We start from the raw sequence: 24,289 nt of genomic DNA, 5'->3' as shown, positions 1-24,289 counted from the left end.
TGACCTGCAGGTGTCCCCGCAGGGCTTATTCAAGTCCCCGACCCTATTACACCCCCTCACCCCCTTTTCGGATTGGATCAGTCAAAGCAAGCCACATGCCTGCAATATTGCGTCAGTAGACATTACAATAGTTCTAATGTGAATAATCTGTGATATGAATTTAATAATTAGTCATAATTTTAAAAATGAATGCTGGCCAGACATCTATGGAGTACAGAGCACAAAAGGAACAAAGTCATCACACCCCTGAAATACAGAAAGGTTGTGAGGGTGTGGGGGAGGGCGAAGGGGGTGTAAGGTATTTGTCCAGTGGGCAGAGTGTGACATTGTCAGATGATTAAAGGCTAAAAATAACTCTGCTCTGACCACTTGAGTGACAAACTTTTCCAACTTGAAAAGCTCAACGCAGACTACAGCCTGCGAAGCTCATGTGAACGCTCGTCACAGTGAAGCAGCCGTCGGTGCGTGTTAAATGCGAAGGTCGGTGTGGCGTGCGAACCGTTGACGTGTGTGAGGAGAGTGACGGCTGATGAGCTCGTCTGCTGTCACTCCGCAGCCACTGACCACTCGTGTATCGGACCCGCCTGAGGGTTATGGTGCCGCTTGTTATTGTGCCCTCTACCCGGTTAGCCTCGAGCGTAATCGTACTGATGTCCAAGCCAAGAGACGATTCCCCAAGATGAGCAATGTCAAGATGATGCAGTCGAATTTTACACTGCACCCAAATAATTAAGATTTTTTGAATAAGTCAAATGTAATGATATGACCCTTATCCAACAATAGCAAATGAATTATTGATACACAATACTCTAGTACAAAAAAAGTTTTATTTAGTAACAGTTTTTGTAAACATTTGAGGTAAATGAACATTTACATCAACTTTACAAAAGGAGCATTCACACACGCGCGCGCGCACACACGTGAACACGCACAAACTGACGTTCTACTTTTGTCGTCATAAAATGAATCACTTTGTTTTTTCAAATTTCTTTAAAACTCTGCCTATGCTGTGAGCAGATGTTAAGACATTTTTTAAAAGATTTGATGTTCCTTAGAGGACGCTCTCTCGTTCTAGCAATGTTAGATTTTGTTTCCTACATGTGCAGATCAACTACTAAAATGTCAACTGGAGGGGGGAAAAAAAGTTTTTCTCATTTTTGCTGCGTAAAAATAGGAAATTGCATCTTTTTGCTAAAAAGGCCCTGAAGATAGCGCTTTGGTGAAAGTGTTTGAATGACATCTTTGCTTTTTCTTCTACTTTGTGAGTGAAGCCAACTTCATTGGATGTGTTTGGAAAAGTCAAAGTATGTTCCTTACAAAATGACAAGTCTGTTGTTTTGTGTAGAATTCAATAATATGTCTCATTTTGTGTCAAGTGCCATGTTAGCGGTTTGAGACTCCCTCAGGGCCAGCCCGTTGCTCTGTTCAGGGGGGCGGGTGCTGCAGTGCATTGTGGGTACCGATTTAAAACCGGGCACCCGCAGGAGTCCATTCAGTGCAGCAAGAAGAAGAAAACAAAACAAAACTAGATCTTCCCCGAAAGAGTTCTCAGCCCCTTTCACACTTGGCGGCAAAGGGATCAGGGGACCGAGGTGTAACATTTAACGCCCGAAACTTAGTTGTGTGAAAGCCCACTAACTTGTCAATGTACCCGTTTCCCTGGGCTCTGCTTGAAAGGCTCAAAGTCCAATTTAGTAGTATCAAAGCCACACGAATGTCCCTCCACGGTGGGTTACGTGCGAAACGGAAAGATATAGGCCACCTTTTGCCGCCAGGAAGTGTCGCTTTCCGGGTTAGGGAGGCCCGGAGCGGGGCTCATACCGCTAAGTCGTTGGCTCTGGCCCGGACGCTGCTGCTCTTGCTGGCCCTACTCAATCGCCGAGGGTCCGGTGTGGTGGTCACGGGGGGCTTGTGCATTTCCACCGTGGTGGTGGTGGTGAAGTGGTACTTATCAGACTCGTTGATCTCGGAGCCCGGGCTGCTGCGGGTACTCGGACTGGTACTCGGGGTGGCACTGTGGGCGGCGTCCACCACAGGTGGCTGGTTGGATGAGGAAGAGGAGGCGGAGGAGGAAGATGTGTGCGTGGGGGAGGTTGCTTTCAACTCCCGAGTTTGCTGCTCCGTGGCCAGGTTGACCCAGTTCTGCTGGGCGGCCAGCCGATGGTTATTGTTGTTGCTGATGTAGTAGTGGGCGACGGGCGCGTGTTGACGGAGGGCCTCCTCCTGCTGCAAGTTGTCCACCTTAAACTCCGGCCGGGGCAGGAAGGCCCCGCTGCCGGCCGTTACGTCCGTGTACTTGCCCCCGGTCCCGGGGGTCGAGCACTGCGGCTCGCGGGCGTCGGTACGGGCGAAGCGTCGCGCGGCCTCTTGCTCCTGCGCGATAGTGTTGGTCATGCCCTGCTTGAGCTTCTTCCAACCCAGGTGGTAGATCTCCAGCAGGTTGAGGAAAAGCGAAACGCAAGCCACCACCAGCATGAAGATGATGAAGATGGTCTTCTCCGTGGGCCGCGAGATGAAGCAGTCCACCTTGTTGGGGCAGGGCCAGCGGGCGCACTTGTACAAGGGCTGCAGCTGGAACCCGTACAGGAAATACTGGCCCAGGATGAAGCCCACCTCAAAGAGAGTCTTGAAGATGATGTTGAAGACATAGGTGCGCAGCAGAGCTCCTCGGATGCGGATTTTGCCGTGCTCGTCCCGGATGGGGGGCTTGGCCTTTTTGCTTCGACGTCCCCCACTGCTATCGCTACTCCTGTACAGCTGCTCTTTCTCCTGGAAGCAAAGGGACAGATCTTCAAACCTCATCTCGTAAGCATTAACGTGTCTGAAGGATTTTCGTCCCAAAGTCTTAAAATTGGCAACCCAATTAAGGTTCCCCTCACCTCTTCCTGGAATCTGTTGACTTTTTGCAGTTCGTCCTCCTTTTCCTTGCGCTTCTCCTCCATGCGCACTATATGCAGCACGTGTCCCAGGTAGATGAGCGTGGGTGTGGACACGAAGATGATCTGCAGGACCCAGAAGCGGATGTGCGAGATGGGGAAGGCCTGATCGTAGCACACGTTCTCGCAACCGGGTTGCTGCGTGTTGCAGGTGAAGTCGGACTGCTCGTCCCCCCACACCTCCTCGGCGGCGGCGCCCAGCACCAGGATCCGGAAGATGAACAAAACGGTCAGCCACACCTTGCCGATCACCGTCGAGTGCTCCTGGGCGTTCTCCAACAGACGCCCCAGAAAACTCCAGTCACCCATGCTTCAAGACTGCCAGCCTGTGGACAATGTCCGGTCAGGAAGAGGGGCGGACGACAGACGGCGCTCAGGTAAAATAACATTCTCAAACTTAATTTACTGGAATTGGAAACATGCAAACTTGGCACAGTTTTCTTTTTTTTTTTTAGTTATTACAAAACATGCATGGTGGGCCAATTGAGCACTCCAAATTGTGTGCCCTGCGATTGGCTGGCGACCAGTTCAGGGTGTCCCCCGCCTCCCACCCAAAGACTTTTGGGATAAGTTTCAGCACACCCACGGCACTCGTGAGGATAAGCGGTTTACAAAATGGATGGACAGTTGTTCTCAAAGACACAACTTGGTCTCTTACGGTAAATCTCATCAACGCATTTCATCTACTGTACTAAACTGTCCTCTCTCGCTCGCTCTCTCGCTTTCTGTACGGCAGGCAATGCTTGCTTGCCTGCTCACCTGTTCGCTCCACTGGCCAGCAGGCATGTGCTGAGATCGACATTATCACGCTGCAAAACACACACATGCACACACACACACGGGAACAAATAGCGACACCACCCTCCTTTCAACTGGCTACCCACTGTACGTGCCTCATTATAATTATTAGCAATACTAATTAAAGAACCCCTATAAAAAAGCACCAATCAGAAAAAAAAAAATTATACTTGTGATCCAATTTTAGTTTGCATGATCAGATGTTTTTTAGCACGTTGGATGGACTCTATAAAATATATTTATATAAAGTATTCCAAAATTATAAAAAGCAAATTCACACAAAAATATAAATGAATAAAATGTCAACTATTCAATATACGCTTTAAACAAGAAAGTGATGCCTTATGGCACACGATGAAAATCAAACATTTCAACGCATCTCTCGTCATCATGAATAATGGGGGGAAATGACAGGCAAGCACCTTTAACAATTCTTAAAATGTTATAAATGGTGAATGTCCCTTACATAGCTTGAAAATGAATAAATCACCTACAAATCATTCAATTCTGAGCTATGCGGGTCGTTTTTTTTAACTAACAATGTCATCTTTTGTAGCATGTTAATTATAAAATCAAAAGGAGGAAAAACTTACAATAATGTCGCTGTTTTAAAGCTAATAAATCCATGGACCGACGCTCTTGATATTCTCCACACCTGCGAGAAGCACAAATGATGAAAATTAACATTATGCAACCTAAACAAATGTAAATAATAAAATATTTCCCGGCATTACGGTGGCCTGATGATGCCTTTCCCCCCCAAATTAAAGAACTTTAATTAAATCTGGTAAATTTCCAACGCAGCTCTTGAATTCTCTTAAAAAGGTGGACAAGCTCTTTAAAAAGTAGCAAAAATGTAAAGGTAACACACACACAGACACACAAAAAGTGACAAAGCAGAGGCCACTAGAGCAGGCACCATTGTTGGCTTTGTTTGCACTCCAAAGACTAATTAAAACGCCCAGAATTCATTTTGAAATATCATTTCAGTGTTTCTTGTGTGCCAGTAAAAAAAAGCATAAATGTGCTCATACCTTGACACAGCAGAAAGGACGCTCTTTAAAGTGCACGGCAAAAGCTCACATGCTTTGGGGGTGCCCCTGGGGCAGAAGTCCCAGCCCCCCCCTCTCGCCCCCCTCCCATGGAGTAGAAACAAAATCAGCACGCCCTCTTTCATCTATGTGGGGCCCTGCCCGTACTTGGGTGTGACCTCCTCTGGGTGTCCGAGAACTATAAGAAAATAAATAAATAAGAGAAGCAAATTTGTTTCATTACGTGGTGCGTTCAGGTGTCAACCGGCTTTCGCCACTCATGTCTGCACTGCCAGTCATTACGTGCCTGAGTGAAGCTGCCCCACGTCCACCACCCTGTCTGTGCACAGCCCCTGACCCCTCCACCAACTTAAAAAAAAGTTCAAAGGGCGTCATGAAAATAAGTAGTTTGCACACAGATGACATCAGTGGAAAATATGCAAACACAGAGTTATGCATGAAACAGAAATGAATCAAATATGTATTTCTAAATATATTGTAGAAAATGTCGGACTAATACAAATAAGAACATGCCAGCTTTTAAACATTAAAGGGTAAAAAGACGAATCTCTCAGGTATGAGATGGTAAAATAGAGCAAAATTATTAATTACAAATTTGATGAAGAAAAATTACATTCCATATATTGAATATAATTGTCTTTAAAGGTTAAAGTTAAGCGTGTTACGACATCACTTGTTACATAATTTGTATAATTAGTGATCACACCCTTCCAATCCCCAAACATTTTTTCCCCCATCGGTGTGGCCAAGGGGGATTTATTTTGGGAGCAGGGAGGACAAAGACAAGGTTCGTCTTGTTATTCAGGGGGAGGTTGGCAAGTCGGCTGCGATTAGCGCGCCACCAGCCGTTAAAATAAGACCAGCGCTGAAAGCTGATACAACGCAACACACAAGTAACACACGCACTTTTGGAAGACACTTGGCATGTTGCTAGTATTACTAAGCAATTTGACGTCAACAAAAATAATTTAACAGTAATTTTCCTTCATTTTAATATATATACAGGTGTACGCAAAACTTTTGAAATTCAACAGTGCATAAAACGGCCACTGGGGGGCAGTATCGCCCCTCAAGGACATCTTTCCTCGCCTGCTCCATTACATGCCGTCTTCAGGTGAGTAGATTTATCTTATTTTAGATGTATGTTCATTTAATTTCATTTTTATGTGACTTGAAACATGTCTCATCTGGTGTCATGGTTTATCTCAGGAACAGACAAATACAGGCTTTGATGTTAGTCTTTGTCCTATTTATTTCATTTTAAGCTACTAGTTAGCATTAAAATTAGGCATGGCTAATCACACTTAGATTATACATCACAAAAATACAGCAAAAAACAAGTTTAAAGTGAGTAAGAAAGCAACAGAGGTTCAAAAAACAAACTAGGTGTCAGTGTAGCGACTCGGTGAAAATCAAGGAAAACACTCAGCTGCGACAAAATAAACATCAATGTCACACTGGAGTTAATAAATAGATTATCAAACAAACCAAAAGTCACATGACAGTCACTTTTCCAGTTGTTGTTTTTTTCAAGCAAATATGTTTGGAACATACTTTTAGCTAAATTAGATAAAATGCATGTACAAAACAGGCGTTCACATACTTTGGAGCCAAAGAGTGTGACCCGAAACGATTGTTAGACAGTGTGGTTAAAAGTATCAGGACACATTTCTTTGTTCTGGGCAGAAAACGAGGAGACTTCAAACGTTTCCCTGAGGAACATCATTCACTTGTTCCGTTGGGCCATTGCCGTACATACAATACAATTCTGCAATTTGGTGGTCCTTCATTGTGCCTTTCTGTAAACAAACGGCAAAACGTCACCGACCTCGGACCTGCCAGCTCAACCTGTTGCATTTGGTAATACAAATACTTTTGTGACCCATATGCAATTTATTTTTTGGGGGCGGGCAAAAGAATATTAAAGCTGGAATCCTTTGTCGAAAATGTCAGTGTGTTGTAAAATGTTGCATTACCTTAAGATAAAAATCTCCCTTTTGTGACAATATATCGTTTTTGAGGTTATATTTCGTGGTTAACTGTTGCATAAGCTACAGTGACATTCATTTTCAGGACTGACTTTTGGGAACAAAGTGTTACTTTATATCCAACTGCTTTCAGAGCTTAAATAGCGAAACGCTTGAAAAGTGAAATGATTAATCAGACGAATTGATCCATCTAGGATCCAGATCGTTCCCGTTCTGGAAACTACTAGGACAGACCCAGGCTCACGTTAGGAACAGACACAACCTTCTGGTCTCGCGTTGTGTTCCGCCGGTCCCCTTCAGCACACAGTCTTGCGTATGGAGGAGTCCGACGTGGGGGTAGAGAGCAGCAGCTCGTTCTTCTTGTTCTGCAAGGCGGTGTTGTCCCGCGTCACCGATTCCTTGTGGTTATACGACAATCTTCTGTTTCGACGGCGGCCGGAGCAGCGCATCAGTGCCTTGCCCACCAGGTAGCCCAGCTCGGCCACGTTGAGCACCATGCAGATGCTGGAGGAGGCCACCATGAAGATAGTGAAGATGGTCTTCTCGGTGGGCCGCGAGATGAAGCAGTCCACTTTATTGGGGCAGGGCCACTGCTCGCATTTGACCAGCCGCGGCATCCGGAAGCCGTCGTAGACGAAGTAGAGCGCGTACATGAAGCCGCCCTCGAAGACCAGGCGAAAGAAGAGGCTGCAGGTGTACGTCCACCAAAGGGTACCGGTGATGGGAAGCCGGCGTCGCTTGAGTGTCTCCAGATCGATGTCGCTGGGCTTCTCGGTGCCGTTGGACGCCAATATGGAGCGCTTGTCGCCACGCTTGCGGTAGGTCACGTGCATGGCCACTAGCAACGCCGGTGTGGACACAAAGATGAGCTGGAGGCACCACAAGCGAATGTGTGACACGGGAAAGAAGTAGTCGTAGCACACGTTCTTGCAGCCGGGCTGCTGCGTGTTGCACGTGAAGTCGGACTGCTCGTCGCCCCACACGCTCTCGGCGGCCAGCACCAGGATGGTGATGCGGAAGATGAAGAGCACCGACAGCCAGATCTTGCCCAGGCTGGTGGAGTGCTTGTTGACGCCGCCCAGCTGGGCGTACAGGGCGCCCCACGACATGATGGCCTGCAGGGGCACCAAGACAGCCTTGAGAAACAGTCTCGCAGCGACAGATTCTTTGGAAGTTTCAGGCCCTGAAGCCAGTTTTACTTTGGAACATGAAGCCTGGAGACATTTTGTCCAAGAAAATAAAATTGGATTGTTTTGAGAATCAACCTCCTGAACTCAGTTTTATTTTGGAGCATGAATCTTGGTAAACATGTCCGTCTTGGGAAGACCCACAAAAAAGATTGCTACAAAGCTATGACCCAAAACCATTTTAGGCCAAAACTATCAAACTTAATTATTTTTAAAAATCTGATTGTTTCACACTGTAATATGAAACAACCCAGTCAAAAAAATCCCAAAAAGACAGGCAGGCTATTTTTTTTTTTTTTTTAAGTAGACATTTGAGGCCAAAATTCTAAAAACAATGATGAAATTGAGTTCATGAACAAAAAAGCCAAATTCAATATGCAAAGTGCCACTGGGCAGAACAATCAAGTCATTAGAGCAAGAAATTAAATAATACAGTAAATTGTTAGAAATTAAAAAAAGAAAAACGTAAATAATGTTGTCATGGCATATCTGATGAGCAGATGTCAGATGCATAACTATGTTATCTCACCTGTCTGTGCAGAAAAAGTCAAGTAAAAAAAATTAATCTTCCATAAAAAGTAGTCCTTTGATTCAATATGTGTTATAAACAAGTAAAAGTAAATAAACTGATTTAAAAGATACTGCTTGAGCAAGTAAGAGATGTGCTGCTGGGATGAGCAACTTTAAGCAAAGGCGCACGAAACTTCTCATGCTCATCAATGTGCATAGGGGAGGGGTGGGGCTACACACACACACACACACACACACACACACACACACACACACACACACACACACACACACACAATATTTGCAGATCTTTCATTCTTGTTCTCTGTACTAAGTTAAATACTACTACAGCACAGTGTTTTAAAACAGTCAAAGGCTTAAAAAAACGTACATTGTTTTTGAAGTTAGATTTTGCCAAATGAAAATTGAATGAATTCATTTGTTTATAAAGACATTACATTATCTTTTTGAAAGGCTACATTTTGCTAATCCAAATCTGTCTTTTGTACTTACCAAACATGCCTCTAAATTGCCTTTCCTGTTCCCAAAAAAGTATGTTTGGTTCAAAGTGTGTGAACGCAACGGACGCATGAGGTCACAGCAAATAAGTGCGAGACTCATGACCTGGCATTCAGGAAACAATTTGATCAGCTCAACAAATGGCTACCACTGTGTGATGGACTCACCATCCTTGAAATCAATCAATTGCAGATGTCCAGTCAGTGAAACACAACGCGTAATCAATAGAACTTTAAATAAGAGCTTGAAAATCATGTGGATGTGTAAGAACAATACCACACAATGAAACCATTCGACAATGTTTATGCCACAAAACGGACAGCTATTCCTGACTGTTGTTTTAAATCAGGAAAACAAATACTAGTGAAATAAATTCCAGTGGCACGTTGAGGTAGTGCCCATGCCTTCAGTGGTCTTTCTTGAGGCGGGCCAGGCCCATAAGGAGCTGGTCTCGCCGCTCCCGCCGGGCCGACAGATGCCGCTCGTCATTGGGGATCAGCTGGCACATCTCCTAAAACAGAAAGAATTCGAACTGGTTGACCAAAACATGGACGTTCGCTTTAGCCAAGACTGAATTGTCTTTCGTGTCTTTTGATAATGCAAACGTTAGTCTCCATCAAATATTCTGTGCCTGACTTACTCATCGCCAGCCAATATGAGGTCTTTCAAAATGGGCAAAAAATTAACTGTGAAACACTTCATTTTATGTCGCTGTGTCTGAATTATTCTGCCCCCTAGTGGCCAAAACGCACACACGAATACGTGGAATATCGTGACTTCTATTTTAAATGGAATTACAAGAGCTACAATACGAGTTTTCAATACAAGCTGGTCCGTGTTGTCTTTGTGGATACATACGCTAACAATTCTTTTGGCATCTTCAGATAGGAAGTCCGGGACGGGCCCAGAGGAACTCGCAACTCGTCGGACGCCGTCACCGTAACGCCTCATGTAGTCTGCCAGACCTGCGGAAGGAGAGAGGATCAGAGAAGGACTACAAACATGGCGGAGCAGCGCTTGAATGCAACACTATGATGAGGTTAGTACATACTGCTCATAAAATGATATTCAGAGATGTTCGTGTGTGACCTTGACACAAACGCATGTTCGGTTTCAAACTTGTCTTGTTGCCAGAAACATGTAAAGTCGGTTTGGTGTCAAGAAATAACGACTGAAAATGAAACTCCGCTCGCATGAAACGACGATTAGTATAACATGAACCAGAAAACTCTGTCACACGCTTCCTTCGAGTCACGGCCATTATTGACCACTCTTTAATCATTTCCTCGTGACAAAGGCATTTTGTTTGGTGAATGATTAATGCCACGCTCCAATAAATCCGTTGACCATTAACACACCAGGAAATTTGACATTCAACGACGTGAAGCTTAATTTTCCACTTAGGACGAACGTCTCCTTGGGATGCAGAAAATGATTAGACGTAACATCGTAAAGATTTGCCTGTTCTTTTGTTATTGACCGAGACAAAGACGCGGCCCTCGGAGTTGGAATGTGGGAGAGTGAGTTGTAACAGTTGAGTTGTCTCGTTGAAGGAGGCACCTACCGGATTTTCTCGGTGGGTGCTTCTGTTTTGGTTAGCAATAGAGTTAAGTATAAGACTTTGAAGTAAACGTACCCGTGCGATGTGATTGTGTCGGAAATCCACATTCTTGCCTTTACCATCTGATTGTGGAACTAATTGAGGAGTTTTACAAGGTTGTCTGCTTGGGACGCCATGTGACTTTTGGATGACTGGTGTGAGGAGGTCGGGGGGGGGTCAAGCATCAAAAGACGCCTTTGTCGGGGCCCCAAAGTGTTCCCGCTCGCAGGCCCAGCGACTGTGTGGCTTTCACACCCACAGCTGACATTCTCCATCTACCTGCCGTTTCACTCTCGGCAAAGCCGCATAGCATGTAACGTATGCAGCGACGTGTTATATGTTATCATTTGGCGCTTAGCAGACGGGTCATTCGGTACGGCTGCAGCGTCACGTGACCTGACCGCCAGTCCACGAGAGTTTCGGAAGCATGACGGTGAACTCATCGTAAAAGATAAATGACTTCGAAATAAGTCAATGGGTGCAGCATGACCTTCAGGTGCGTTGAGGTGAATGGTTTCCATGGGGCCGATGAAGGCGTAGCGCATTCCCAGTCCCTCTGACATCACCAGGTCGATGTCCTGGACGGAGATGATGCCATCCTGAGGAAGGAGATGGACAACTGAGTCTTGTGCACCACACCAATGTACACATGTATGAAGCAACGTTGAAAATAATAATGTCAAGATGACTGGCTGGCTGAGGGTCCAGGATGGAGGGATGAGGGTTCAGGACAGGGGTCATCAAGGACCACACAAATAGCCAGAGGGCCTATTCTAAAAAAAAAAAAAAAATCCATTTAAATGACATTGTAATTTTCTAGGAATGTTGTTGTCATGAGACAGGGATCGACAGAAAGAGTGTTGAAATCATCAATGCCATGTGTGTGTGTTCAGGATGAGTCAAGAGCGGAGTCACACTGGAGGATTTCAAGAGCGGCCATGCGCGGATGAAGTGGCGTCCGGTGTGCGGATCAGTTCAGGTGAGCTTGTCACGATGTAGGAAATCAAAGCTGAGAGCAAATCGGGTCGACGGGGTGGGGTAAGGGGGGAGCGCGAGGGTCGGCGGGGGGCCTCACAGGCCGCTCTTTGTTCCAGTCTACCGTTCAACAACGAGCCTGTTATCTTGGCTAAGTGGCCAGGTGGGCGGAACCTTTTCCTCCACAATGATCACCATCCGCTTTCTCAGCTGCTCTGCTTTCAGACGCTGGCTTTGACTCAAGGACCCCCGTCTCTCTCTCTATGTAATCGGATGGGCAAGAGGGGGCATAGGGTCGCCCTGTTGTGTAACAAGGACACGCATTTGATCTTTTCGTTTTGGGTTACTTGCCCCTTAGTGACGGCCACATCAAAACGCCGCTTGTGGCAAAAAAAACAAAAAAACAATTTCAAAATATTTGCACTTGCCACCCGCTTGATGATTTTGTTGCACGCATTTTGTCGATCGAGATCCCAAGCGTAGGTTGGTGGGCGACACATTGTGCACGTTGCCCCGCAGCAGCCATTCGGTCTTCATCTCGCACACAAATCAGACATTCAAGCGACTAAACCTCTGTCCTACATTTTGCAAGGGTGACTGCCGCCTAACAATCCAGGTGAACATGTTGGTCCGCCCCAACCACCATAACCAAAGAAGACAAGATCATTCCAGTCAGGCAAGTTTGGCCTTTGTTTTAATAATCATTGAAATGTAGCCATTTTTCAACAAGGAGACATCTCCCATTTAAAAATGTGCTTTGGGATAAAAACGAGGAGCTGATGCTGTCGTGCATTCTGGGCAACGTGGTCCACTTTTAACATCAGAGTGGCATTTTTAACACCTGCCACTTGATGCAAGCCTCAGGCTTAAGTCCCATAACAGGAGCCTCGCACGGAACCTGAACTTCCACAGCCCGGTGCGAAGACGCCCCTCACATGCGATCCTACACGGGAATTCCGCAATAGCGTGCAGAGGGGACGCCATCCTCACGCCGGCTGGATCGGAAAGAAATGTGCGCAGCGTGCAATCCACTAAGATTAACCTGTGCAAAATTCCAGTCCGGGAACACAACAATATTGGAGCCAGTTTAAGGTCAGGTGAGAGGTTAGGAGCGCCATTCCTCGAGCGCCGGCTTCACTTCTTGGAAGTGAGGCCATCGTGACGCGGGAGTCGGTTGCTATTGGACGATGAATTATTCACACCGTGCTATTGGCTGTCAACATGTCATTTAAAAAAAAAAAAAAAGGGATCAATTTTCAAGTCAATTGTGTGCAACTCAAAATTACACACTTTTAAATCTGCTGCAACTGAATCATTAAATTGATCAATTTAATGATAGATCCACCTCAATTGTTAAAAAAAACATCAGCATTAGTATTATGTACGTGGTATCGCGGACACCGCTACCGGTCTCGGGACCGTGTTCTTTGCACGCTCGTTAAGATCTTAAAGGACCGAAAAGCGTACTTGACTCAACAAAACACTTTACGCAAAGAATCCACTTGAGGGAAACAAACAAGATTGCAAGTCCAAAGTGTTCAGAAAGTTAACAACTCTCATCAACCTTCATATTAACTTGCACTTTATTTTCATTTCTTTTTGCATATGCACTTCTTTTCCTGACATGTGATTGAAAGAAACGTCAAACTTTTGTCCCCTTTTTCCAGACTTGCTCTTCCACGCACCCGTAACAAACGTGGAGAACAAATGTCCCTTCACGCATGTCTTGCCTTTGACTACTGTAGAGAATCCTTTATGATGTCTCACGAGGGACCATTTTGCGATCCATGCGGGTCTTGAGTTTTTTCAAATGAGGCCGCCCTGACCTTTCGTTCTGTATTTTGGTGGGTTGTCAGGCACCATAAAGTGTCAAAAGAGCAACATGTGTGAAATGCATTGCTTTCAAGGAATGTGTTCAAATGAAGGCTACTGTCATCGGCTGCTAAAGCTGACGTCTGCTCGCTGACAACGTGTTTCCGACTTGCGGTCTCTGTTACAAAAACTTTCAACAACTGGAGAGAAGATTACACTTGGGATTTGGCGCGCGCACATTCATGCACGAGTGCTTCTTGAGGACATTGATTCACTCGCAAGTGCATCGTGAGGATCTCATTTCTCTCCCATACATTCAATAAAAAGCGTTAAGGTGACTCACTGGCACCCCCTTGCGGATTTAACTGTAATTACAGCATCCACTCAACCGTTCCATTGATTGTCATAACAATCCATTTATTTTATTAATTTATTAAGCCATCCTCTTTGTATAAATTAATAAATTCTTTACCAGAAATCAGTACTGTACATGCCTACTATCTATTTTTCTAAACATCCATCCATCCAGCTAACAATTTACCAGACTGACCTGTACAAGCCTCCAAGACTCCACAATGATGGCAGCCTGCACTCTGTTGAGGGCGAAGCCGTCAATTTCTTTCCGCAGGCGGACGGGCACCTGACCCACCTGATTGCAAAACAAGTGAGTATGATATGCTGTCACAATAAAAAAAATATTTTCCCATTTTTTACTGTTTTTACCTCAGTCAGCAGGGCGTGGGTTTTGTCCACCGTGGCTGCCGACGTGTCCGGGTGAGGTACCAGCTCCACAAGTTTGACGTAGTAAGGCGGGTTGACCTTGTAGCATTGATTTATGAGGTAAATGCTGTGTATCAAGGAAAATCTTACACAATCCTTCTCAAACTGGAGAAATGCTAATTGTTATTTTGTTGGTCTGGCGCTACGTACCGGATGAGAGACGAGGCAGCGGCTTGGGTTTTGCACCGACGAGAAGACGGCGCTGGGCACCAAATAGGAAGTGGAGCTGCTCAGGATCACGTCTTCGCCCACCAGACGCTCCAAGTCCCGGAAGAGGTTCTGCTTCACCTCCACATTCTCAAACACGCACTCCTAGGGAAAACAAAACAAAAACATCTCTAACCTGTCAGAAAATATTGTCATCGTCAATGTTAATCATTGTTTTCTAAATTTAAAGCAGATTTTTGCCAATATTTTATTTTGCTTCAACCCAAAAGTAATTCTGAGAATTTGAGCAAAATTAAATTAAACAAGGTCGCTATACAATAAATAGGTTATCATCATTGTTATTGATTAATTTGGTAACAGAGTAGTTGCCGATTGAGTCTCTCATTAACAAGCCTCTGATTGCCACAGAGCTCAAAGGACAGTTTATGAATAAGTAACTAGTAGATAATGGGTCATGGCAAATACCTGCACAAAAAAGGCCCCCTGCAGAGCCTGCTGCAAGTCGTCATGACTGCTGAGCAAGGCCAACTGCTGCGTGGCACTCAGCTGCCCTCTCAGCATTCCCACTTCCTGTAGCTCCATCATCTGCTTCCTGTCAAGTTTAACCCACCAGTCACCACTCGTGCAGCCGCGTTGTTTTTCCCCTCAAAAGTAACATAACGGCCGATCACGTGAAGCCAGCCTGCCGCTGTGTGTTTTTCCACAGGCTGTGTGTTTTGTTAATGTTCCACTCCTAATTTTCAGCCCCTTTGGTAAACGAACTCATCCCGCCACCAGCAGAGAGGAGAATGTAATCCAGGGTAGCAAAGGTACTTCAGAAGAAGCAATGGTTGCAAGCAACAAAGTACAAGATGGTTGTTGCTGTGCAAATTGGACAGTGCAATACATTTTTATCTGTCGTTGGGTAGGTGGCTCATTGTTTTAGCTTTTGCTCAGTACATTTGGGTTGTACAGAAGTGTCTGTACTATTACTTAGGGGTGGGGGGGGGGGGACTGGTTAAAATACTGATTCATCCTCTGCATTTAAGAGGGGGGGAAGCAAAAAAAAAAACGAAATCAAAACTTTGTAGACTTCTATTCATCATATGCTAGGATAGATTGTATTATGTTGTTAATAGGGAAAATTTTACAGTGTTGTAGAAGTATCGATTCTCACTGATTTTAAGTCTCGCGAGACTTATATTGCATACGTTGTCAAAACCGTGCAATGTATTTTGATTACTAACTTAATCTCAGTCAGAGCGACGGCTGCCTGTCCCGGTTGGTTGTCGTGGATCTTCACACTGTAGCCTCCACTCGCGAACACCATCGCCCACGACCGACCTATCAGCCCACTGTAACATAAACAATCTACACTCAATTTAGATTCAAGTTATGCGACAAAAAAAGTTCATGCTCACATGCCCACCATTATGCACTACTGAAAGATGAAGTTTCACTCACCTGCCAATGATGGTGATTATCTTCATGTCTGAAGCGCTTGTTTATTTAATGTTTCGAAAAAAGATGTGCAGGACTCCTTGTGAAATCTATCCCTCCGCCCACTCTGACGTCACGTTGTCCAGTACGTCCATGCCCGCTATGGCAAATCAAAAGGCTCAAAACACCCCTTTTTCTGAAACATTTGTTTTTGAAACACAAGAATTACTTAAATGGTCAACATTAACTGATACTTAACGTTTAGATGAAGACAATACGAGCAAAATATCACGTCTCCGACCAATGCGCGTGAATCTCGCCAATGATTGGCTAGGCGATGTTTTCCGCGAAAGTTTCCCATCCACAGCGCGTGTGAACCCGGGAGCATTGACAGCAAAATGCTACTATCCAGTATCTTCGTGTTTTACGCACTGACGTTATAAGTATTTTCACTCATAGGTTTTTTATTTATTTTAGGTTGAGACTGAAAATAATCCTTAAAAATTCTGGCGTGGTTTTGTCACCCACGCTTGTATCATAGCAACAGCGCGAAACCAAGCTTGACCAATGAGCGTGAAGGTTTGGTCTGATTGATGTTCTAAGGTCCAATCATGTCTCGTAAAACAAAAATTAGCCCCACTCATGCCGCGTTGCACTCTGGGATTGACAACAAACCCCCTTTTATCAATTATATTAATTTTTCCCCATACCGACTAGCGTTTCAATCTTTCGGAGGCCAAAATGGAAAATGTACATCTGGCGGGAGAAGAAGACGATATTTATTCGGGATACAACGACTACAACCCAACATTTGACACTGAGGTTGGAGCCATGACGTAGCCTGATAGCTTGTAGGCTAGTTAGCTAAAGAGTTGAATCCCCGAAAATGTGAATTCATTTTAATAACGATGACTTTAACCATTAAAGGAGCTGGATAATGACGTGGGCTTCCAAGAGGCGGTTAGAACCAGTCATGGAAGACGACCCCCGGTGAGTACAATACTGTAAACGACATTGTTTGCGTCATTATTATGCAAAAGTACCACCTCACACAGTTAAAAATAAATTGAGCGGGAAAAGGCCATCACAATATGTATGTTCTGTTTACGTGTATCTATGTTAAGCCGATTTATAAAGCTCTTCCACTGTCTTCTACTGTGCAGATGACTGCTAAAGTTCCTGGCACTGCCGCAGGAGGGCGCCCTTTACCTTCATCCTTTGGGGTAAGTAGACCTGAAGACATTTGAGTGTTTGATCATGATTTTAAAGAGGGTCTTGTAAAAAAAAACATTTTATAATTATTTGCATTGTATACAAAATGGCTCCATGCAGGTCCTGCCCATTCATAAATATGAAATGAAGCAGTCACATAAATCATTGCCAATATCTGAAAATTCCTGTTGACTTGAAATCAATAAACCTGGGAAGTGTTTTGAATATCTCCTTGAAAGTCCTGTTTTTTTATTGCTATTTCTGTCATTATCCTGACGATATCATATGATGTCATTTTTGTTTTGAAGGCTCGGATGGCCATGACCTCCTCAATCGGTCGACCCATGACTGGAACTGTGCTGGTAGTTTTGACTTTATTTACTGATACATTTGTTACAGAAAATATTCTTATGGAATCAACATTTACATAAAAACATTTTTACACGTCTTGGGGGTTTCAGGATGGAGCATCTCGGCCCATGTCAGCGGTCAGAGCAGCTGGTTTCACCTCATCGCAAACACGTGGTGTGCCTTTTTAGTCAATATTGTCTAATATTGACCAATAAATTTGTATTGATACTGAAAGATGATTTATGTATTCCATTTTCATGCTCAGGGTCAGCCTTTGACCCTCTTGGCCAGTCTAGAGGCTCTGCGCCCGCACTGGAGAAAAAGAAAGAGGATTTGTGAGTCGAACGTTTAACTGTCATTAAAAACAACCTTAGTGTGATTTGTTTTTTGTTGTTATTGTTTTCTTAGGCCCGAGGAGAAAATCAAGCTCTTGGAGAAGAAAGTGAATGAATTGATCACTGAGAGCTGCATGGCCCAAAGCATGGGCAACTCACAATTGGTCAGGCTAACTTTTCATTAAAAAAAAAAAATATATATATATATATATAGCATTCATTCGGACAAGCTCTTAGTTGTCATCGTGTGTGTTCTACACAGGCTCTTGAGAAGGCCAAAGAGGCCGAGAGGAAGGAGCGAGTTTTAGTGAGACAGAGGGAGCAGCAGTCTGACAGTGCCGAACAAATCAACATCGATCTCACCTACGCTGTGAGTGTCGCTACTTGATGCCAATCATTTCAACGCTACACATTTCCTACTTTATTCATGCCGTAACATCCTTTAGCTCAACTGTCATCCAAGTGCATATTTTCAAATCAGGCAAATTAGTGTCAGCAATGAGATGTGAACGTGTTGACATCTTTGTTGTCAGGTTCTGCTCAACCTGGCTAACCAATATGAAAACAATGAGATGTATCCAGAAGCCCTGAGCAGCTACCAAGTCATTGTCAAGAACAAGATGTTCACTAACGCAGGTGAGTCGAACTTTATGATTGTTAGAATTGTGACCCAATATGTCTGCTTGAGATCAAAATGGCTGACTTCCTGTTAAATTCCAAGAGAGACTTTGTAGGCTAGCCATACCTAACTCATTTCATGTTCTTATTTTGCCTCTGTTCCGCGCTCAGGGCGTCTGAAGGTGAACATGGCCAACATTTGGGTGAAGCAGAAGAACTACCCCAAGGCCATCAAGCTGTACCGCATGGCGCTGGACCACATCTCGGACGACTACAAAGAGATGAGAATCAAGATCATGCAGAACATCGGCACCGTCTTTGTGCTGCTGGGCCAGTACTCGGACGCCGTGGCGTCCTTTGAGCATATCATGAGCAAGAGCGCCAACGTCAGGACCGCCTACAACCTGGTCCTCTGCTATTACGCCATCCGCGACGCCGACGGCATGAGGAACGCCTTCCACAAGCTCCTCGCCGTCCCCCTCCGTGTGCAGCACGAAGACAAGTACATCGCAGCTACGGTGAGGGAAACACTCCGCATGTGTGTGTGTTTGATTGCCCGCCAATGAATCCTAATTGTCATCGCTAAAAGCCCCGAAAAGATTCGATTCGCTGTGTTAATTTCTGTCCTGCCTTTCAGGATGACATCAGCTCTAACATGTTGATGGAGGCCATCAAGAATGACAATCTACACCAAATGGAGAGAGACCTGTAAGAAAAACAAGCAGCACATTGATTAAGCGGGTTGGTATTTATGAATCACACGTTGATCGTACGGCACAGGAAAGCTCGTGCTGAGAAGTATGTGATGACGGCCGCCAAGCTCATCGCTCCGGCCATTGAGTCCTCCTTTGCCGCCGGATTTGACTGGTTTGTCTTGTGTCTATTGACTTACAGCCAAAACGTTCAATTACGTTTGTGTGGCTTGCATAAAGATGACTGCGTCAAGTTAAGTGTTAGACTAGTAAACGTTCCTGTCAATGTGGAGGTGTGTGGAGATGGTGAAGAGCTCTCAGTACGTGGAGCTGGCCAACGACTTGGAGATCAACAAAGCCATCACCTACCTCAGGCAGAAGGACTTCAACCAGGTGAGAGCTCAAACAGCAAGTTGGCCACTTCTGTGCCGTGTGAGGCGATCCATGTTTGTCTCCCTCGTTTTGCTTCTGTTTTCATCTTTGCAACAGCTTCCTCCTCATTCTCACTGACTCCATTCTTTCTGTCTTTTGGCACCCTGCTCCCCCCCCCCCCCCCCCCACGCTCATCCGCATGCCTAAGGCAGAGGTACGTGTGCCTTCTGCTTCCTTCATTGCATTTGGACTTTTGCCCGAATGTGTCGCTCAGTACGAAATACGTACAATTCACATTAAAACGAGCTTGACTTTTGCACCCTGACGTCTTTTGCTGCGTTCATCAGGCAGTGGCCATACTAAAGACGTTTGAGAAGAAGGACAGCAGAGTGAAAAGCGCCGCCTCCACCAACCTGTCTGCTCTCTTTTTTTTGGTACATCTGTTTTTTTGTGATTGTTTTTTTTAGAGTTGTCAGAAGAGTTTTTCAATTGAGAAAAATAAATCTGCGTGGGGTTATGTCGCAGGAGAAAGACTACGAACAGGCCGAGCGCTACGCCGACCTGGCCATGATTGCTGACCGCTACAACCCCGGCGCTCTGGTCAACAAAGGCAACACGGAGTTCGTCAAGCAGGACTACGCCAAGGCGGCAGAGTTCTTCAAAGAGGCGCTGAGGAACGACTCCTCCTGCACCGAGGCCCTCCGCAACCTGGGTAACACCTTCTTGTTCCTCTACAAAGAGCAGAGCAAAATGGATTTTTTTCTCTTTTCCCAAGGTCTCACGTACAAGAAGCTGAATCGTCTGGAGGATGCGCTGGACTGCTTCTTGAAGCTTCACACCATCCTCAGGGACAGCGCAGAGGTCATGTATCAGCTGGCTGACACGTATCCTCCAACGCAAGAAAGAAAAAAAAAACATTGAGATTTTTTGGCCTTGGTTTTGGTCCGTGTGGGCTTTTTTTGTTTGTTTGTTCCTCTTTAACTGCGTCAGCTACGAGCTCCTGGAGGACCCCCACCAGGCGGTGGAGTGGCTGATGCAGGTGATCAGCGTGGTCCCCAACGACCCCAAGGCTCTGGCCAAGCTGGGCGATCTGCACGACCTGGAGGGGGACAAGTCGCAGGCCTTGCATTACTACTGCGAGGTAGAAATGGCATCTTCATTATGCTGACGACCAAGATGATGATGTCACTTCCTTTGCAGTCCTTCAGGCTGTTCCCCTGCAACATGGAGGTGATCGAGTGGCTGGCGGCCTATTATGTGCAGACGCAGCTCTACGAGAAGGCCATCCACTACTTTGACCGAGCCATCCTTGTGCAGTGAGTCAACAAGGCGGCGAGATGCACGCCTGCCTTTGTTCTGTACAATTTAAAGGCTCATGTGTTCCTCAGGCCGACCGAAGTGAGGTGGCAACTCATGGTGGCCAGCTGCTACAGGAGAAGTGGTGAGGGCTGCCTCATCTTGTCCCTAAAACTGTTCCGTGTATTCAATCATGTTCGCACAACACTTTTGTTGTTCTTTTTGTTTCCAGGAAATTACCAGAGAGCTCTGGACACATACAAAGAAATCCACCGCAAGTTCCCTGAAAATGTGGAATGTAATTCAACATGCTGCTCCTTTCACACAACATGCCTGCTACTCAACGTGGAGAAGAACGACCTGTATGCATGTGTGTGTCCAGGTCTGCGCTTCCTGCTGAGGCTGAGTCAGGACATGGGCCTGCTGCAAGAGGTCGACGACTACACCAGCAAGCTGAAGAAAGCCGAGAAGATGAAAGAGCTCAGAGAGCAGGTATCTAAAACGGAGGGCAACAGTCGTGTGAGCCGTTATAAGCAAAATATCATATAACACTCTTGATCCTACTGTACCCGTTCACGCCCTTCCTGATTCAAAACACGTGTCCTTCTTTTGTGTGTCTGATGGCCAAGTAAGACCTTCAGTGCGGCTCCGCAATGGAGATCAGGAACATCTGGCTGCTTCTTTTTCTTCATTCTTTGGAGAGCAAAAGCTTCATGACACCAAACACCCAACAGGCTCCTCCTTAAAACATTTCCCAAGACATGTGCCTTGGCTAACGCAAGTTGATCAAGTTAGAAATAATCTAACAATAGGTCTGGGTCTGTAGAGAAAGGCTTTGTGGACCGAAGTCCTCCTTTTAAGGACCTCTGCAAGGGTCTAACAGAAGCACACGTTGCAGCCCTGCGTGCACGTGCAGAGCCAGCAGCGAGCAGCGGGTACGGCTTGAGGGACTGTCAAATCACAACCAGCTGCTCTCCAATGAGATCACTCAGTGGTCCGCACGACAACTGTGGAGGAGCCAGAAAGCTAGCTCACCCATCCCCAAATTCCCCTGCACATCCACCGCCTGAGACCGTAGCGATCCGACCGCTTCGGCAAAGCGTTAAAAATAAATCAAGTGGCCTTCCAACATTGTCAGTGAAGCTTCGAGTGAGTGCGCTGCGTTGTGTTCCAAAAGTGTCGTCATGGCGCCGACGACTTATCATGTTGGCTTGGCCTGATCAATGTAATGAAACTCGATTTGGCAGCTTCACCTTTAGGGCTGATAGTGCACATTGTGGATTGCACGCACACCCAAAAGAAAACTCAAAATTGTATTTTGTCTTTGACCATGAACGTAACAATTCGGACAATTCCATAGATGTAATGTTCCATTGACGCCAATTTGTCGTGTCTTCTTCCTTCAGAGGGTGAAGTCGGCGCGAGAGGGGAGTGCCCGAGGTCGGAGAGAGGGAAGTGGCGGAAGTGCTGGTGAGTCCCGCTTTTTTTCTTTAACACACTCAATATCCATCTCACAAAGTCAACATCAAGTCAAATCTCCCGACGATGGATGCCATGACGGTTCAGCTCGTATGGCTCACTTTTCTCATGCACCCGAACACACCTTCATCACATCTGAACGCTGCTTTTTTGTTGACTTTCTGGACAGAAATCCAAATGTGTGAAACCTCGAATGTATATGTGAGTTTTCCCTCTTTTCTGCAAAGTCTGCAGCACTTGGAGTAGATATGTGCTGAGAATTCCGTGAGAGAAAAAAAATGCACTCTTCATTCTCCCTCTCCCCTTTTAAAGTCATTTGACTTTTGACAAAGTTCGCCTCCTGTTTAAGAAGTACGAAAATAACTTTAGTAGTACACAGTCTAACTTCCTTATCCCCGTTCTCAAGTTTCACTTGAGAAATAGCTTTTGTCTTCTGCCAAGTAGCTTTGTGTCATCAGTTGGGACCTTTGAGGGAAGGTGGATGAAATCGCTAAAAATGTCATAGTTTGCCATGAAAACACTTTATTTGCTCCCAGAAAGGCAGCTGTGGGCCGTAATTCTGTGCATGCATTGCAGACAGCGGCCGCAGCAGCAGCAACGGCAACAAAGGCGAGCGTCTGGGCGCCCAGGTGATGTCCCTCCCTGCTTCCGGCGACCCTTACGAGAGCAGCAGCCCCAAACAACTTGGTGAGGAGACGCCACCTATGACCTAAGACCACGCGGCTAATAAAAAGCTGTCCATGCGTAGATGCCTCCTATGTGGACCCGCTGGGGCCCCCGATGGAGCGACCCAAGACAGGGGCCAAGCTACGGCCGGATGACGACGACTTTGCTGATGACGACCTTGAAGATGAGTTGCTCCCTGAGTAGCTTTGTCACATATTTTAAATATTCATATCAACAACCGGTTTCAGCTCAAAATCAATAATTAATGGATAAATTCATTATTAGAGTTGATTGTATAAATAATATAGATTATTTTCTTATTGAAAACAGTTTTGTTTATTGGGGGGGGGGGCATTTCGTTTTTACTTTATTTAAGGAATGTTATTGCAAGGAACCACGGATCTCTGGGAGCCGGCCGCGCACAACTGCTGCCCCTCCCACTCCACATGAAATGTTTGTTGAACTAGCGGCGCTCTGCTGTGTGGACAGAGGACAGAAGCCCTCATTGAATTTGGAGACCCAAGTTTAGGCGCCGAGGGTGCCATCTGTTCCTACTTAAGTCGTTGTAGTCGAGACAGCGCAAAGCTCGTCATGACCCCCGGACTCCGTGTCCTGCTCCTTTCGGCGGTCGCGCTGCTGCTCTTTGCGGTCGCCGCTGCCGCCGTGGGTGCCCGTGTGAAGAAGAAGGCAACTCGGACTCGCTCGTGTCTGGACCTACCAGAGGAGATCCTGGAGCAGATGTTCGGCCGGCTCTCGGTCGGCGTGCTGAGCGCATTCCACCACGCCCTGCAACTGGAGCCCCGAGACAGGGTCAACCTGAGCTGCCCCAACGCCGCCTCCGCGCGTTCGTGGTCGGCGGAGAGCAAGAGCAAACTCCCGGTCAACCTGCTCAGCGTTTCACCCTGGGCCTACAGGTGACTATTGCTACACTTGTTATCTTAATATTATGTACGTGTGATGGATGATGTGTGACTGTTGCTTTCAATGTGTGACATCTTTTGAGGATCTCGTATGACCCGAGCCGATACCCTCGTCACGTTCCGGAAGCGTACTGCCTGTGTAAAGGTTGCTTGACCGGACCTCAGCGTCAGGAGAGCCGGCACTATCGGAGCACTCCTGTCTACGCGCCCTCCGTGATCCTCAGGAGGTCTGGTTCTTGCGTCGGAGGCCGTCACTCATACTCGGAGGTGTACGTGTCCATCGCGGTGGGATGCACCTGCGTCCCCCTGCTGGACAAGGACCGGGCCCTCCAGAACGCCACCCGACGTCTGGACTCTTTGAGGATGGCAAAGACCAAAGCTGCACGCTCATGGGGATGAAGATAAGTCATCTTCTACTTAGGTACATTTTATGTAAATAATCAAATGTTCTGTATGGCTTAACAAAGGAGCCAATTAAATGAGTCCATTTCTAAAGGTTTGTCTATTCTGAATTCATGAACTCAATCATTTATTAACAGGGTTTTAAGCTCTAGTTTTACAGGGGTTCATCCTCCAATTTAATGTCAATCTCAAATAGTCCTGT

At 45.9% G+C, this 24,289-nt stretch overlaps 5 protein-coding genes across 7 annotated transcripts; 2 read left to right on the top strand and 3 right to left on the bottom strand.

The window, feature by feature from the left end:
- Positions 1–808: 808 nt before the first annotated feature.
- Positions 809–4,744, bottom strand: gja3 (gap junction protein, alpha 3). Its single transcript, XM_061287613.1, has 3 exons — positions 4,328–4,744; positions 2,880–3,262; positions 809–2,769 (listed from the first exon to the last, which is right to left on the bottom strand). Exons 2-3 carry the CDS (start codon positions 3,243–3,245, stop codon positions 1,816–1,818), a joined length of 1,320 nt encoding a protein of 439 aa, XP_061143597.1. The 5' UTR covers positions 3,246–3,262; positions 4,328–4,744; the 3' UTR covers positions 809–1,815.
- Positions 4,745–6,013: 1,269 nt separating this feature from the next.
- On the bottom strand, positions 6,014–9,052 carry gjb8 (gap junction protein beta 8). Its single transcript, XM_061287616.1, has 2 exons — positions 8,491–9,052; positions 6,014–7,889 (listed from the first exon to the last, which is right to left on the bottom strand). Exon 2 carries the CDS (start codon positions 7,881–7,883, stop codon positions 7,071–7,073), a length of 813 nt encoding a protein of 270 aa, XP_061143600.1. The 5' UTR covers positions 7,884–7,889; positions 8,491–9,052; the 3' UTR covers positions 6,014–7,070.
- Positions 9,053–9,277: 225 nt separating this feature from the next.
- Positions 9,278–15,923, bottom strand: cryl1 (crystallin, lambda 1). Of its 2 annotated transcripts, none has more exons than XM_061287614.1 (9): positions 15,769–15,923; positions 15,552–15,659; positions 14,791–14,917; positions 14,308–14,469; positions 14,101–14,196; positions 13,928–14,026; positions 11,081–11,189; positions 9,849–9,955; positions 9,278–9,501 (listed from the first exon to the last, which is right to left on the bottom strand). In XM_061287614.1, the coding sequence occupies exons 1-9, from the start codon at positions 15,792–15,794 to the stop codon at positions 9,397–9,399; spliced, it is 939 nt and encodes a 312-aa protein (XP_061143598.1). In that variant the 5' UTR covers positions 15,795–15,923; the 3' UTR covers positions 9,278–9,396. The 2 variants fall into 2 exon arrangements, with proteins under 2 accessions (XP_061143598.1, XP_061143599.1); XM_061287615.1 differs by having other exon boundaries at positions 15,552–15,675; positions 15,769–15,920.
- A 451-nt stretch (positions 15,924–16,374) lies between these two features.
- Positions 16,375–23,092, top strand: ift88 (intraflagellar transport 88 homolog). Of its 2 annotated transcripts, none has more exons than XM_061287609.1 (24): positions 16,375–16,566; positions 16,672–16,734; positions 16,908–16,967; positions 17,265–17,318; positions 17,418–17,481; positions 17,573–17,642; positions 17,716–17,806; positions 17,905–18,012; positions 18,176–18,278; positions 18,432–18,778; positions 18,898–18,968; positions 19,041–19,127; positions 19,246–19,345; positions 19,672–19,758; positions 19,850–20,036; positions 20,100–20,208; positions 20,315–20,465; positions 20,525–20,640; positions 20,713–20,765; positions 20,853–20,918; positions 21,003–21,112; positions 22,027–22,090; positions 22,676–22,786; positions 22,848–23,092. In XM_061287609.1, exons 1-24 carry the CDS (start codon positions 16,486–16,488, stop codon positions 22,967–22,969), a joined length of 2,475 nt encoding a protein of 824 aa, XP_061143593.1. In that variant the 5' UTR covers positions 16,375–16,485; the 3' UTR covers positions 22,970–23,092. The 2 variants fall into 2 exon arrangements, with proteins under 2 accessions (XP_061143593.1, XP_061143594.1); XM_061287610.1 differs by having other exon boundaries at positions 16,456–16,595.
- A 27-nt stretch (positions 23,093–23,119) lies between these two features.
- Positions 23,120–24,180, top strand: il17d (interleukin 17d). Its single transcript, XM_061287618.1, has 2 exons — positions 23,120–23,679; positions 23,769–24,180. Exons 1-2 carry the CDS (start codon positions 23,357–23,359, stop codon positions 24,082–24,084), a joined length of 639 nt encoding a protein of 212 aa, XP_061143602.1. The 5' UTR covers positions 23,120–23,356; the 3' UTR covers positions 24,085–24,180.
- Positions 24,181–24,289: the final 109 nt, after the last annotated feature.

Source organism: Syngnathus typhle, linkage group LG9 (genome assembly GCF_033458585.1).
Source record: "Syngnathus typhle isolate RoL2023-S1 ecotype Sweden linkage group LG9, RoL_Styp_1.0, whole genome shotgun sequence".
NCBI lineage: Eukaryota > Metazoa > Chordata > Actinopteri > Syngnathiformes > Syngnathidae > Syngnathus > Syngnathus typhle.
The sequence above is the reverse complement of the archived record's forward strand: the minus strand, read 5'-3'. Positions and strand labels throughout refer to the sequence as shown.